At 38.7% G+C, this 17,026-nt stretch overlaps 1 protein-coding gene across 1 annotated transcript in view; it reads left to right on the top strand.

The window, feature by feature from the left end:
• Positions 1–15,891, top strand: part of ATP10B (ATPase phospholipid transporting 10B (putative)) — a gene marked incomplete at both ends in the record, with an annotated part of 51,801 nt that extends 35,910 nt beyond the window's left edge. Inside the window, 11 exons of the mRNA XM_080626924.1 lie at positions 78–184; positions 927–1,053; positions 2,521–2,705; positions 6,083–6,395; positions 7,583–7,659; positions 8,205–8,330; positions 9,695–9,895; positions 11,678–11,758; positions 11,870–11,974; positions 12,200–12,387; positions 15,384–15,891. Of these exons, the coding sequence (XP_080483050.1) occupies positions 78–184; positions 927–1,053; positions 2,521–2,705; positions 6,083–6,395; positions 7,583–7,659; positions 8,205–8,330; positions 9,695–9,895; positions 11,678–11,758; positions 11,870–11,974; positions 12,200–12,387; positions 15,384–15,891 (2,018 nt within the window). The remainder of the gene's footprint in view (positions 1–77; positions 185–926; positions 1,054–2,520; positions 2,706–6,082; positions 6,396–7,582; positions 7,660–8,204; positions 8,331–9,694; positions 9,896–11,677; positions 11,759–11,869; positions 11,975–12,199; positions 12,388–15,383) is intronic.
• Between the last annotated feature and the right edge of the window lie 1,135 nt (positions 15,892–17,026).

The following is a 17,026-nucleotide window of genomic DNA, read 5'->3' as shown; positions in this document are numbered from 1 at the left end:
CCTCCTTTTTAACCTTAGGCCATTAGGTACTGAAATGGTCTGTCTTAAACTAAGGATTTTTTCCTTGTATTTCACAGATGACATTAGCACAGAGAAGAGAATGAAAAGAATAAAAGAAAAAACACAGAAGCATCTGGACTACTATGCCCGTGATGGCCTACGAACTCTGTGCATAGCTAAGAAGGTAGGAAGGCATTAGCCTAATAATGTTTATGGCTTTGCTCTGTGCACGTCAATAGATTTATTACAAAAATATAATGGTTATAATTCTTTCTGCTTCAAAGAACAATTCAGGCACAACTCATCTTTTTGTCCCTCTATTTGGTTGTTCTGCAGTCTGTTTTTGCTTTTTCCTCAGTGTGAGCAGATGATGGATTTTTGGTCAGGCTCAAAACATTAATTTCTATTTCTCTTATGGCAACTCTAGCTGACCTTCTCCGCAATGATTCCAAGCAAGAAATAAAAAGCCCACAGAGGAGCCAACCTATTTCTGTTTTGCTTGGCATTCAGCTTTCAAAAATCTTGCCCTCAGACTGGGTTAGTACATCTTAGTCTGATACTGTAATACCGAAGTTGTCTATGTGCAACACATAGGTCATATTCAAGACCTGCAGAAACGCAGAGGAACCTTCAAAAACTGTGTTTTCCACTTCAGTGTCCTAATGAAGGGCTGTGTGTTCAAGAGTTTCTCTGGGTCACATTTTTAAAGTCTCAGCTGTAGGCCATGTATACACACAGGAAGGCAGGTCTATTTTTCTCATTGCTACTAGTTCTTGCAGTCTTCTTTTTGAAAAGTTTGTCTTACTTTAAAGATGACACAGTACTTTACCAGCCTGGATAGGAGTTAAGTCTTTGTGATCCAGAATGTCTGCATTCTTCTCTTATTTAAATTTCAAATGAGCTCTGTTTTAAATTGTGTTATGCAGGTCTTGAATGAAGATGACTTTCAGAAATGGGCCAATTTTCGTCGGGAGGCAGAAGCTGCAATTGACAACAGAGATGAGCTGTTAATGGAGACAGCACAGCATCTGGAGACCAAACTCACCTTGCTGGGTAGCTAAAAATAAGAATTGTCATTGCATGAAGTATCTCACTTGCTCTCCTGTGATATTCTTGGCAATCAGACAGACAACACCTTATACTAATTTATATCAAAAAGCTTTCCTCTGAGGTTTGGAAATCTCAGGGCTAGGGTATAGAGACCAATGACTGTCTAAACATTTTGAGCAGCATTAACTTTGAAAAAAGTGTGCAGAAAATATGTGCCAGGAGCAAAAACAGCAAAAACCAAGCTGTTACTGTGGCTTAGCTGATACAGTAGATAATGAAGTTCCCGTAAATTCAATCATGTGTCTGTGTCCTTAGATTAACCTTTAAAATACTATAAATTGACTTCAGGTTTGAGCACAAATTCCAAGGGAATATTGGTAACTAAATTGTATTATAAAAAATAGTAACTTAAAAGCATAGGTGTTTTTGCTAGTGAATTCCTGCTGCTGTTGTATTGTCATGTTTGCTTTCTGCACTCTGTAAAAGGATATTTCATGTTAAAGCTTACATTCATTGGCACTTGTGCATCATCCGTCACCCTCATATCTGACACTATTCTGTTGAATTATAGAGCAACTCATTTTGTTTCCAAACATTTTGCTCTTTAGGACATTGATTTTTGGAGTTATCTCAGTCTCATCTTTCTGTGAATACAGTCTGTGCCCATACTTCATTATCCTGAATTTCTGTGATTGCAAGCTATTAGCGTTATGGCTTCTCATAATCTCTGCAGTGATTTAAAAAATTAGAGTAATAACAGTAAATGCCATAAGCAGAACCACATAAGAGGTAATGTTGGTCTTGTCAGAATCTGTTACCTTTGCCAGATCTTAAGGATCTTGTGTGCTTTCATTCTTAATTTCACAAGTGGTTTCTTTTTTGGCTTAAATCAATATCCATGTTTAACGTATCAGAGTTGCTGCATCTTCAAACTGACCTCTAGTGGAAGAGATAAGTGGAGAAATATTGTAACATATAGATGGTGACTTGTTATCAGGATGAGTGTTTTCATATGCTTTTAAGTTTGTGCACTTTCAAAAAGAAAGCTTACTGTTTTACTCTTTGATGGGTGAAGCGTTTGGCTTGACAATAATGATAGCATTCATTTAAATAGTCAAAGTTCATCTTCTTCTGGTTGCTTTGATGGGACTTAATGCAGTACTTTAAAAATGCATATGATGTAATTTCTCTGCCAGTACATTGTCATTTTGGATTATTAAAAAGAAATGAAATGCATTGTTCTAGCAATGAGTAAAATGAAATGCCAGAACTTGATTGCTGACACATTCAGATCTTAATCCAAATGCAGATCTTGTGCCTGTGTGTTTGTTTGCTGGACAGTATCTTGGATCAGCTCTTAATAAGTTCAGGATCATGACTGGAAGTCAAAGACCACTTCTTAAAGAAGAAAATAGCAACATGATTTCCAAAGGAAAGAAAACTAGTTAACTTCTTTTCCTGTTTTCCCAGGAGCAACGGGGATTGAGGATCGGCTGCAAGATGGAGTGCCTGACACTATTGCAGCTCTTCGAGAAGCTGGGATACAAATCTGGGTGCTGACAGGAGACAAACAGGAAACAGCAGTTAACATTGCATATTCCTGTAAACTCTTGAACCAAAGAGACACTGTCTTCACCATTAACACTGAAAGTAAGGTGAGTAGAGAGAGAGACACAGGATTTACTATCTTTCCCTCTCTTTGTATCTTGATGGTGTTCTGCTTTAGACTGCATTCAGCACAAAACAGAAGACCTAAAGCCTACATAACAGCATTAGGCCAGAAACCCTTTAGATCACATGTAACAGGATGAATTGAAACACGAGACAGTTAGATAGAGTTTTATTTAATTAAAATACAATGATTTAGATTAGATATAAGGAAAAAATTCTTTACTGTAAGGGTAGTGAGGCACTGGAATGGGTTGCCCAGGGAAGCTGTGAATGCTCCATCCCTGATGGTGTTCAAGGCCAGGTTCGATGAGGCCTTGGGTGGCATGGTTTAGTGTGAGGTGTCCCTGCCCATGGCAGGGGGGTTGGAACTGGATGATCTTAAGCTCCTTTCCAACCCTAACTATTCTATGATTCTATGATTTTTCTAAATTAAAATATTCTTTAAAAAAAATAAACTGCTTGAGTCCTTTAATAATATTGATATCTGGTTTTTGATCTTGCAATGAAAATTTCAGTTACAACGATATTTTAACCCTCTGAGCTACCTGTAGGAAGAGATTTGGAAAGTACTGTGTGATTCAGTTTGGAAAAGGTATCTAGATGTAGTTTCAATTGAATTCAGAACTTTCTAGTTGTATGTTCCCTAATAGGATTAGGTTCAATCAGAAATTTGTTAGTGAACAATTTAATCCAGTATTTTTTGTGTAAACAGCATTTCACCTTCTTGGAAACCTGAATATATTTCTTGCAGGCTAGTTAAAAAATAATCACTTTCTTGACATAGTTGTTGATGTGCACAGATATTCACTGAATTTCCATGGGCAATAAGCAAAGCAGTAGGCAAAGCAAGCATGCTCCAAAATGAGGACAGCCACTTCAAGGGGCATCTGTCAGCTCCTGTGACTCACTGAAATACAGTGAAAAGTCTGTGGTGTAATCTATGGCTGTTGTTGAAAATGTCTGAATGGAAGAGAGAAAATAAGAGTCTTAACCTTCAAAGAAGATAAATGCCATTGAGGATGGTGAGAGTACAAGACTTTGGAAAAGCAACCTTGGCTTTTGCAGTTTATGAAGCAGGTTTGTGAATGTAGGGTACCAGGAAAATGACACTTTGCTTTCTGAAAGCAGAAGGGCTATCACTGTGCACAGCCTAACATTTCATCCCTTCAGGCATCCTGGTGGGAGAAATGGCTTTGTGAGATGGATTAAGGGAGAGCGATCTCAGGCATTATGGTTAAACCAGACCCGTTGCATTTTTAAAACCCAAAAGCAGGGCCCAAAATGCCAGCTGTGATGCCCTTCTCTATTTTCTTGCTAGTGACTTCTTATTTCCCTTATAGCTCTGGATGCCCAGGAGTGCTCTAGGCAGTAGTTACTGCCCTTTTCCGAGTGTGCTGCTTTGTCCTTTCCATGCAGCCTACATGTGTGGCCCATACTCAGCAGTATCAGGAGTTACATGAGATGAGCCTCAACAAGGTCTTGCTTACCACAGGTTTTTCTTCCCCACGGAAGAAGGGTTAATAACACAAGCTTGCCTTTCTGTATAAAGCTATTGTGAGGAATAATTGTAGTTAAAATGCTGACTGTTTTTCTTGTGATAGACAGTTGTATACAGCAGTTAGATGGCCTACTTTCTAACTGCTTTTGTCTGCAGTTAGTAGCTCTCCAAACAAGAATAAAATCCTATGCAAATGTCTGTCTCTTTTAATGTCATGGAAATAGGAAACATGCACAGATGATACAGAATTTGGCACGGAATACATTCCTTGCTTCAATGTGTAATTTCATTTGATACGCATATCTGCTTTAACAGGAAGCAGAATGAATATATTTAAGATGGAAATTAGAAGATGGTTTCTGTCAGAGAAGTGCTGCAGGCAGGACCACCCTAGCTCCTGGAATCAGAGGCATGAGCATTTACCCATAGCACCCTATATGGCTCTTGATCCAGGCTCAGATGCAAGCTGTGTGTATATGGGCACTGGTTTGAATATGGGTGGTTCAGTGGGCACTGGAGTTGCTCCACAATAAGATTAAGTTCCCTCACTTTCAGAATGAAGCTGAGGACATTGGTTCTGAAAGGGTCTCCCAATGGCAGCAGCAGGGAAAAACAAATAATGCATACAAAGCATTTGCCTCATTAATTTAGCCAGAATTAACCCTTGAACCGGCTTCAGTGGGAAGGGGCTCCCTCTGAGCCCAGCAGCTTATTCAAATGCTGAAAAGTAAGTATCTTCCATGAAGCAGCAACACAAGGAGGTTGTTTGGGGCATTCATTTAAAAAGCAAAGCCAAGGCAAAGCAGGAATTTCCACTGCAATTTTTAGTTGGTTCATGGAACGATGATGCTGCTTGGATATTTCTTTTATAGGTTTTAAGTGTGCAGGCTAGATGCAGCTTTTTATTAGATGTCAGAGGTACATTGGATTCCAGAACCTCCCACTTAAGTGTAATTTAAATCTTGCAAACATCCTACACATGTACATTATGCAACATAAAGTGAAAATAACATTTTAGAACTGAATCATCTCTCAATGAAGCTGACAGAAAAGGTAGAAAAGGGAGTGATTAGCTCCTCAGGTATTCAGTGCCATGCCATGGAAGGAGGATTTTTAGTACTAACAGGCAGCATAAATACTTTTAGATCATTCTGGCTTTTCTCTGATTGTAGTGTGCCAATTTAGGAGATCTGTATGGGAGAGATTAAAGTGCTCACCTTAAATCTTTTTGCATTTGATACTAATTCAGTTCCAGTTGTTTGCATCTAAAAGGGGACTTCATTCCAAAATGAGGCAGATCTGCAAAGAGGGAAAGACTTTGTTTGTGTTTGTGGCACAGTGCTGGGCAGTATGAAGCTTTATTTCCATCCCTAACAGAAATGTGTGTGTGACACACACCTGATTTGTGACCTAGAAAAGGCCAAACTGTCAAACCTACCAATTAATTTGGAAAACCTGAACCTCTTGTTTCTCTACCAGTTTGTTTCTGAGGGAAGCAAACGCTGCAATATCTCACACCTTTCATGTCGGAACTAGATTTTGAAAACATCCTTTAGAAAAAAGGAGGTTTTTTAAATTTCTCAACTCTAATTCCAAATACAAATATGTCCTCCTGATGGGAAGATTATTTTCTTTTAAAGTAATTCTTTACTACAGTGAACTAGCTGCTAAAATCCACAGCATTTCACTGAAGAGTTTGACTCTCAAATTTGACAAATCAGTGAGTTTCTCAGTTTTCTCTAATGTTTACCTGATAGGCTTAAACTCACTGGTGTGATTATACAAATATACACTTGGCAAGGTGCTGTGCTGTAAAGGGAGATGAAGATAACTATTTCTAGAACTACTTCTGTTTTCTCACAGGAAACCTGTGAATCTCTCTTGAATTTAACCTTGGAAGAGGTGAGGAAGAACTATGAGGTAGAAAAACCACGGAGGAAGTTTTTTGGCATTCTCCCAGCATCTTTTGCAGTCTCTGAGGCCCCAAGCCCAGAGTTTGGGCTGGTGGTTGATGGGCGGACACTGAACGTCATATTCCAGGGGGGCCTGGAGGAGAAGTTCCTGACACTGACGAAGCACTGCCACTCAGTGCTATGTTGCCGTTCCACACCTCTTCAGAAGAGCATGGTGGTCAAGCTCGTCCGGAGGCAGCTTAACGTGATGACCTTGTCGATAGGTACCTCCATTCTGAATCTCAGGAGAAGGGGGGAAGCTTTCTCCTTATGAGTTATGGAAGTGTATGGAATATATTGTATGAGCTATTCTTTGTGCCTCAGATAGATACAGTGGGAAACTAGCATTAAATACTCTTTCCTGATCAAAAGCCATATAAAAGTCCTTCTTCAGCTTTCACTGAACAAACTTGTCCCCCATTTAAGCAAGATAAAGGCACTCCAAATTCAGAATCTCCCAGCACTACCTTTCATGCTCACCAGTACAAATGCATGTTCACATTTTTTTGGGTGTGGAAAGCAGTCAGTAGTAGTCACTGTTTTGCCTTTTCATAAAGCTCTTTCCTGTCAGATTTTCTGAACTGATAAAACCAGAGTTATCCCAAGAGTGGTATTAAACACTGACTCTTTTGCTTTTCACATCCAAATAATGTGAAATGCTTTAAGTTTCATGCTTCACTTTTGGTAAGTGTTCCCACTAAAATGCTTACAGAATTGATTTTTATGACTTAAAACTAGAAAATACACCTCTCTGGACCAAATAGATAAAGAAGTGTCTGATCTATTTTCAGATTTCTTGCTTTGCCTTAGAGTTCAAAATACAGGGTTTCAGCCTTCCATTTCATTTATTTTACTTTGCCAGCTAACCTAATTCAAAATCTTCACGTTGAAGGCAACAACCATGGCTGTTCTTTCCATGGAAATTTGGTTATCTATAAAACACATTGCTGCAAGTTGAAATAAGCAGAATAACTCCTGAAACTTGTTACACTGTCAGCACCAATCAAATTTTTAGTATGATTTAGAGAATTTAGTGAAGTAGGGTGCTGCAAAGCGTGTTTCTGAGTGCAAGGAGTTCACTAAGCAGAAACATACAAAACAATGCAGATGTTGATCGTGTCGGGGTGTCCGTACCACCACCCAGCTGATCCCAATGTTGGGGTTAGCCCTGGTGGATCCAGGTCTTCTGGAAAAGAAGATGTTCCAACCAAGACAAGAGCCTAGAGGTCATGATTGCTTGCTGCTTGATGATGAGTTACACTAAGTAACTCAGAACCTAAGATGTGTGGCAGTACAGAATAGCCTTTGTTTATCAGCATAGCTAAGGGGGTTTTCTTGTTCTGATATAGGCGCTTCTTATTAAGCACCCTTTCTTGCATCTTTATTGATCCCTTCTGTCTTCCCGTTCTAGGTGACGGTGCAAATGATGTAAGTATGATTCAAGCAGCTGATATTGGAATTGGAATATCTGGGCAAGAAGGCATGCAGGTATGCCTTCAATTTATTTCCTTTCCTCATTTGTCACATGGTCTCTTGCTGCTTATTAAGTTTCATAGAAGCCCTATACTCGAGTGTCATCTTAAAAATGCAATTTGGCATCATTACTGTTGTAAATTAATATGCAGTTTGTAATTATGGGTTCAGCCAAAAAAGAGTGTTTTGAGCCAACAATTACCATGCACGGACAAGCATGTGTTTGCTCATAAGCCTGGAAAATTAGCAGATGCCTGTCCAGTGTTAGGTCAGTATCTGGCTTCTGAATCCTCTCTGCTAGAGCATTTCCAGGTTTTGTTTATTGTCTTTCAGTGTTTTCTGCCCCAGACTCCTTCTTATGTATCGCCCTTCCTCATTTTTCTAAGATAGACAGTTCTGCAGAGACAGAAAGTTCCAACTATTTTCTCCAGGTTTTGGTTTATTGGGTTTGGGTTTTTTCCTACAATATTCAATAGCAGGAAATCATTTCCCCATCCATGTTCATTATGTTGATTGGGAAAAAACATATTGTAAATTAACTTCTGTTTTTTTTACCGAAGGCAGTCATGGCTAGTGACTTTGCAATATCCCGATTTAAGCATCTCAAAAAACTGCTTCTCGTCCATGGACACTGGTGTTATGCTCGCCTGGCAAAGATGGTGATTTACTTTTTCTACAAAAATGTGGTAAGACTCTTCAGACTCTGGAAATTTCCATCCTAGCAAAGATTAGGTCCAGGGCTGGGATTTTTTGGGTGGTTGGTTTGGTTTTTTGCAGGTTATACTCTCTTACTTTTTATGAAGCTAAACTTCCTGTTTCTTCAGTTTCCAAGTTTATAACATGCTATCTCCTTCTTAGTAGTGTGCTGTATAAAGCATTGAGGAAAATATGGGTTCTAAATATATTTTGAAACAGCATTATTCCAGAGGGAAAAGGACTCAAGGCTTAATAACTTTTATAGGCAGTTCAAGAAACTTTATTAATAATACCCATGAGCCTCAAAATAAAATTTGCATAAGGAAGAGCAGATTATTAGTGCCAGAATACCTAAGATGACATTGCACTAAGAATTGTTTGTCTCTGAAACCTCTGAATTTCTGCATTTAATTTGATAGGAACCACTTGCAAGTAATGATGTGGTCATATCTGGCATTTTTATTAAAAATTTAATGTATATGCAAATGAGCTGTGCATTGAAGAATAATGTAAAGTGGAAAAACCTGATAATAATACAGTTTCTACAAGACTCTGCAAACAAGTCCATTTGACATGAAATACACTCTGAACATGAAAGACTATTTACTTAGAATTTAAAGTATATGGGTTGGGTTTTTTTAATATATAATTTTGAGTAAAGATTGCTTCTTATCACTGTTAGCATTTATAGTGAAAATGGAAATTTCTTTTTTCTTGATTGGGCATCCTTTTAGAGTTCAAAAGATAGTCATTTTCAATGCAAAAATAGCTCTGTAGACTGGGGCACTTCTCTTCTATTATCTCCCTAGTACCATTAAAGCACAGGAGACTTTTGATTCTGCATGGACAACCAGTTTGCAAAAGGATTTTAAAATCTGGTGCTCAGAGCTGTGAACAGTTTACTTAATTATTCTCTGATATGTTCTTAAAGAAACCTAATGGCTTGTAAAAAGCTGTATCACAGTGGATCGGTGTGAAGACCATCCTTAGGATATACTGCTTTATGAAATAAAGTGCAGAGCTGTTTCCTGATGGTACCTTTAACCAAAATAATATATTCTTGGGAGACTCTGTTAATAACCAGTGTATTACATAAACCTCATAGGTGGAACTATGAGAGACATAGATCATCTATGCATTGCAAACTAAAGTCCAGATCAGCTGTAACAGCTAGGAACGGTATATGGAAAAGAAGTGGATGTAAAAGAGGCCCCAGAAAAGGTGCAGCTTTAAAACTCCCACAACGCAGAGAAATGAACTCATATCAGCCTGAAGGATGTGCTTCTGCTCATGTGGGGAATCACAGTTCGGCTTGTAAGAGTTTGTATTTGTGTTTGTATCTGCTTCTACACAGAACTATGTCAACCTGCTCTTCTGGTACCAGTTCTTCTGTGGGTTCTCAGGCAGCACAATGATAGATTACTGGCAGATGATTTTTTTCAATCTCTTCTTCACCTCGGTGCCCCCTCTTCTCTTTGGAGTCCTGGATAGAGATGTTTCTGCAGAAACACTTCTAGGTTTGCCCGAGTTGTATAAGAATGGACAAAATTCAGAGGTATGTCTTGATTGCTGAAATAACTGCTTGATAAGCCAAAGGACTGCAGGTGTCTTGGTTTTGTGAAGAGCGAATTATAGATTTATTTGAAACCAAATGATCCATTTATGGTTTCTAGTTTATTGATGTTCACTAAAAGAAGGTATAATCATAACTGTCAGAAGAACTGGTAAGGAACATATGATTGAAGTGAGGCTGAGTGCTTGTTCCATAGTTGGAAGATGTAAATGGGAAGGTTTATTCTGTCATTAATTATATGGAGCAATCCAGTTTGGTACCAGCATGCTGCGTTACAATAAGTGATGTGCTAGTGTATCAACCCTGTGTTTGGTGTTTCTGATCTGAAGAAGAGATGATGGAGCAAATATGTGTGTGTGTATATATATATATATATGTACACACCATATTGATGGAAAATTTCTCAGTGAAGGCATAAGGAGAAAACAGGATAAGAAATGTAACAAATTAGGATAAAATAGTTTAGCTCGGCCACGATTAAACTCTGCTCAGATTTGGTGCTTTGAACAGCCTCAACCTACTGAAGAAGAAAAGCTTGTTAAAAAGATTACAGCAAAGTGACTTGAAACACAAACCCTCAAATTGACAACCAACATTGTGGGGGTTTTTTTTCTGCTGTCACACTCAGAAATACACCTGTTGATATATAAAGAATTTTGTCACAGTTTGGTGTTTAGCCTGTTCCAGGCAGGAACTCCTTCATTTAGTTACTTTTTTTACTTTGACTACTCAGTGTTGACAACGCTCAGAAAACATTCTTGAAATACGACATGTTTTTACCCCAGTTTGCTGTGAGGTTCCATGGACCAGCCTGCTATCTCTATGTTTGCAAAAAGGACACATATACAGACATACACACCTGGTTTTGCAGATACATACAGTACAGTAGTACTTATTCCCAATTGCCTTAATATTTTTAATATGAAATTATGAGAATGTTAATGAGCAAAATTTGAAATTATCTGAGTTTTAAATTGCAAAATTGCAGGGTACTTAAGAATTCGCTCATTTTCTCCTAATATTTACTTTCATTTTCCTGGACTGTGATTTTTGGCACTGATGAACACTGGTGGTTCACACTGTGTTTAATGATGGTTTGAAAAACAAGGGAGTGCAGAATTTGAGGCTTTTAGGACTTTCTATCACTTTTCTTAGGAACTCCTGGACCTCACATATATGCAAAAATATATGTTCTTTACCATTTTGAAGAGGTTATTGTTGTTGCTTTGGCATTTTGTCTGCGTTAAAACAACATGAGTCCAGCATTCCGTCACTCCAATAACGTACCTCACTCCACAGGAGCTGTGGTCACACAGGTCACTAGATAAGTTTAAATATGCCAAGTAATCTAGTTAAAATGCACAAAATAGATGTTTCAGTAGAAAGAACCTTAACAGAAAGGATATCTGACCAATTCTATGGCTCCAGTAAGAGCTTTGTTTGAAAAATGTTTGAGGAGTGGGGTCCTTTGGGCAGGTGGGGGACATTCATGACATTCAGCTTGTAAGACCTTTAGTTGACTGGCTAATCTTCCTAAGGTCTGTCTTTAGTTAAGGTCTGTCTTCAGTTGATACAGTGAAAATGCATTTTCACAGATAAGTGTTGGTCTAAATCAGCTGCTCAGGAGCCATTTACTCGTGGAGAGAGACCAGTTATCTAGAATCAGTACTATGAATAGAAGAAAAACAGGCAGCAATTATGTCTTCAGGGCAGCCTAGAGATGTGTTTCCCATCATAATGACTCTTATCTATAAATTCCTACAGATATACAACCTATCAACTTTTATTATTACAATGTTGGATGCCTTCTATCAGAGCCTCATTTGCTTCTTTGTCCCTTACTTGGTAAGTATCAGGGTCATTAATATTCTCATTTTCCTATCCTCCTTAAAAAAAACAGATAAATTCACTTCTGAATTGTCAAGGTTCATCACAGTCTATCTGCTTTTTTTCTAGACCTATGAGGACTCTGACATAGACGTGTTTTCCTTTGGAAACCCCATGAATACCATCTCCCTCCTGACCATTCTCTTGCACCAGGCTCTAGAAATGAAAACATGGGTACGTGTTTGACTTGTCCTGTTCATAGTGACTGTTTTTCTATTGTGAACACAGCATACTGTGTAGACGTGTTTTAGAGTCATCTACCTGAATTCAGGGTCAGAAAAAGTAGGTAGCAGATGCACTATTGGATATGTTCTTTCTAATCTGACTTTATATCCTCCTGTCTTATACCCAGAGTCAGTGTCACAAGCATCACTGTCATTTTGCACATTCTGCTTGCAGACCCTGTTCCACTTGGTAACGATGATTGGCAGTGTGGTGTTTTACCTGGTCTTCTCTCTGATCTACAATGCCTCCTGCGTGCTCTGCAACCCTCCTACCAATCCCTACTGGATTATGGAGAAACAGCTTTCAGACCCCACCTTCTATTTGCTGTGTCTTATTACTCCCGTCATCGCACTCTTGCCAAGGTTTGAATGATGCACTGCTTTCCTCCCAATTTTCATTTTGTGAATTTGTAAGCATTTGAGTGAAATAACAGTAATGCAGTGTTATAGATACGTGATATGTTGGGCACATGTATTACACAGGGACAGGTGAGGAGTGTGGAAGTCAGATGCTTGGGTTCAACTTTCCAGTTCATGAACCATCAATTTATTCAGTTATACAGCCCTAGAGAGTCACTTTATATCTATTGCTTTTGTTTTTCCACCAGGAAAACCTTTCTTTCTGGGGTGCTTAACAAAGTTTACCAGTACAAATCTGTTACGTAATTGTTCCTTATCATAAACACAATGTTGTTGAGCTGCTAAAAACTAGAAAGAGAGACTTTGAAATAGTCCTATATGCTTTGAAAGTTACAGAATGTATTCTGTTTAAGTACATTATAGTGCATTATTAAACCAAATTTAAAAAAAAATGTTTATAGATTAAATAATTTTCTGCATCCAGAATTTTAGTTTTAATCTGTGTGACAAATCAGGTAGATTAAAGATAGCTTTAACTGAGGCTGAATACTATTTGGAGAGGGACAGTTATTTTGATAGGTTGCTGAGAAAGACTGTTTGAAAAACACAGCAATTCTGTTCCTATACATGTATGTGGTAACCATATTGCTTTTAATAATAACGTAATCATTCTTTAAGCAGATATGCTTTGTCTGAGTTTCACTACTTATATAAAATCTGTATTTGTCCTTGGACAGTGACAGAAATGGTTGGTTTCACTATCTTGCTAGTGTCCTTCTCATCCTAATTGTCATGTAGTGCAGCACACTGGTATTGGAAGAAACAGGAAAATATTTTTAGTATCTGATTCTGCAAGTGCTTTAAGGCATTAGAATCTCAGCCTTAACTTTGTCTAAAAAGGAACCTTTCAAGACAGGTAATATTTTTCTTCAAATTATTATTTCCCCATTTGAGTTGAGATGCTCTTATGATTACATGTTATATTGTATAACTTCAGGTCAGGATAAACAACACATAGGTCAGTAAGATCTCATGTCTTCTAGGAAGGGCATCCTTTCCCAGTCTGTTCTGCCCCTGTGTGATTTTTGTTTTCCTATCAGCCCTCATTCACAGTGTCATTTTAGACCCTGAGCTTTCTACTGAGAGCTACATCAAACACGTGGTTGGAGAACTTTTATCTCCATCTTGGGAATTCAGCAAGTTTAAGATTGTTGCTGCCTCAGCAGGACACTGAGCTTAAAGATTTGTATCTTCCTATCTTCAAAGTTGGAGAACTACAGCTCCTTCATGTAGGTACCCCAGATTATTTTCTGCAGAGTCCTTCAGTTCACAGAATATCTACCCCTAGTTTCTGCTATAATTTAGCTGTGTCAGCGTATCACAGCAGCGGTGAAACCACCCTTTGTTAAAGTGCACTTAAGTTCACTTTGTTCATCTCACCACACTGCCAGCTCCCTGTCTCCTTCAGAAACCTTGGAGCCGTGAGATTCTGGTTTCTTTCTAAGAAGTTTCTAAGAGGTTTTGTTAAAATCCTTGCTCTCCTTGGCTCTCCCTTTTTCTATTGCATTCTGTGCTAGCTGACACTTCTGAGACAATGCAGGCGCCCCATGGGAGCTTGCCTGTGTCCTCCCTGCACACAGGCTTTTCCTGGAGCACTTTGCAGTGCGTCCTCCGTGCATCCACATCTCAAAACTGCCTCTGAACTTTATTTTGGAACACAAACTGCACTGTGTTAGGTACTAAAGCCCTCAAGTCTGAGAAGAAAGGGATCTGAATATCATGTTCATTTATTGGCAAGGGAAGGTACTGTATCTCTTGAGGATTTCAACATATGAACCAGATCTACTTCACCAGCTATGGAAGGCAGGCTGTGGTCTGCCAGGAAGCACTGCAAAGGCCTGACAAATAACTGAGTCTCACACTCTGCAGGGCTGTGGGAAGGGCAGAAGCAAATGAAAGCAGTTCATGGGATGAAATACACAGTTCTCCTTCCCTTCTCTGTCTTCCTGTCTGGTCCACCTGCAGTTTGCACAGAAGATACAGAGGACAGCTTGAGGGGAGAGAGGACAATATGATCCACACCAGACCTGCACAGCCAGACCTGGTCTCTCTGTGGCTGTGCTCTTAGCTGCCCAACTCTAACTAGTAACTGAACAGTTCCCAGTCCTGAGATGCTATGGGATTAATCAGCCTGAGCCCAGGCACATCAAATATATGTTTATCCACTCCTACTTGTGCAGATAGGCCTGAGAAACCCATTGCCTTAAAAGACCTTTCTGTACTTTGTTTAGCTTATTAAGGTTTTTTAATCTTGTTATACTTATTTATGCATACATTTAGCAGCAGGATGTGAGGACAGCAGCTTTCTTAATGCAATTCCAAAGAGTCCCCATGTTTGTTTTAAAATGCATATCGAGGCCATCTATGTAAAGGTCAAATCCTGTTAAAAAGATGCTTTGAAAGAGACTTTGGTTTTCAGACAAAACTGACACGACATGGAGAGAGGCTGTGTGCTTTCTCACTGCTCACAATATATGCTTATATAAGTTTTCTGTTCTGCAAAGGGGAGGTAGGACACTTTCTGGTTTTTACTGCCTCCTGAGCAAATACATAAGCCGAGGTTTTTAAATTTCTGGGTTTGTGATATATATCAAATCAAGAGCCCTTCTTTAGCCTTTTTTAGCAGTATAAATATAACTCAACCTCTTCAAATACTGCATCTCTTGGTATGTTTCTGTGTATCGTTCTTACAGTGTTCATTAATCAGGTGGTTCTACTATAATTTATGTAGTATCTATATACATGTAGTTGACTTGACAGGTCAAGAGGTAGGTGTATACTCACATGTTGCATTAAGATCCAGGAGTCAACCCAGATATAAGGTGTTTACTAGATGCCTGTAGAGCAATGGAAAATCAGCAATTGGATCCATAGTCTGTGATGCAGATTGTGGAAGGAACCCTCTAGTAAAATAATCCATTCTTTTCCTGTTTCATCAGGTTCTTTATTTTTGCTCTGCGAGGAACCATTGGAACACCTCTGATTCTGAAAGCACAGCAACTAGATAAACTTCCTAAAGGCCAACAGGATCTTGAAATCCAGAAACTGAGATCAAGAAAGCAACCTACTTCTGGTGCACCTGTAACATCACCTACATCTAGTGATGATCTCGACCAAAACATCAGCCACTTAAGTGCGTCACCATTTTTACATCCAGCAACAGCAGCGGTGTCTCACTGGGACACAGAAAGTCAGAGACTTTCAACCTCCGAAGTGAATCATCTCAGGAAGCAGATTCCTGAAGAAGGCTACTATTTCTTTAATAGGTGGGCAGAGGAAGAATCTACTGCTACAGATCCTTCAGCAGGACCTTTTTCTGGCCATTACCCCCTTGTACCCAGCAGGGTAACAACTCCTGGACAGGACAGTGGCAAACGGACTAAAGCTAATGAGAACAATTTTAACCATGGAAGTCATCGGCGATCTGTTAGTGCAGTGACACTCTGAAGAAACATTCAGAAATGGGATACACAGTCCACATGGAGAAGAATACTATAAGGAAAATAAAAAGTCTATTTATCTTAACCATGATGCTCACTACAAAAGGAGAGAGAGACATGAGGACCAGCACAATAACATCTCTAATATGTGACTTTTCCTAAGCGTGCATGTAGTTTGTCATTACATGACTTCTAGATCATCCTGGTTTTGTCTCATTAGAGGAATGTTAAATGAGCATCACACAGTTTCTGAGAAATGCACAATTACTTTATTTCATCAAGGGATATTTTTCTTTTGCAGTAATTGGGAGTAATTGTACTAGTAACGTTTCAATGTTATTATGCTATTGAGGTAATAGAAAGAGAATCCATTCTATATTAAGTCTTAGGGCAACACATCCCACTCTAGCTTTTACTATCAAAGTCTTAAAAAGACCTTACTAATTTAAAAATTACAGTTCTGCCTGGAAAATATGTTACCTCCTGGTACTAAAGGTATTTGCAGAATAGCAGCATTGGAAAGAGATGACAGAATGTTCCAGGTTTTAATATATGGAATTCATCAGTATAACAATATCAAGTTTATAGTCTGTTTCCCTGAACAGTAAGCTCACTATTTTTATGCAGCCAGTGTTTTGACCCGATACTGTTAGGAAAAGAACAAATGAATTTATGAAGTAGAAAAATGCAAATGCTGAACTACAAGAACTGAGAGAATAACTCAGGGATAAGTGGAGTCTACTTAATACCTACAGAAGGAGATAGATATAACAAGTCAAATTCAAGGGTATGTGTTCTAGAATTCTAAAGTTGTCCCTGCTTTTTCATCTAGAAATTCAGTTTCTTCCTTACGTTCTCTATATTATTATGTAGTGTTGCTGCATTCAACCAAGTATAAATTATGTTCCTCCCCACAGTTGGTTACATTTAGTAGTTGATAGAGATCTCAATAATGAAGATTTTGACAAGCAATATATGAAGGTCACTAATCACATTGCAGTAAGTAAATAGTGTAGAATGACCAAAATATGCATAATACATTCATCCCTTTCAGTATCTCAGAGCAGCAAGATGGAGGGGGGAAGAAAATGTCACCATCATCACTATGTATTGCAATGCAATGAAAGGTGACTGGTATTTCT

This window comes from Psittacula echo (assembly GCF_963264785.1).
Source record: "Psittacula echo genome assembly, chromosome: 11".
NCBI classification, from domain to species: Eukaryota; Metazoa; Chordata; class Aves; order Psittaciformes; family Psittacidae; genus Psittacula; species Psittacula echo.
This window is presented reverse-complemented; position numbering and strand designations above follow the sequence as displayed.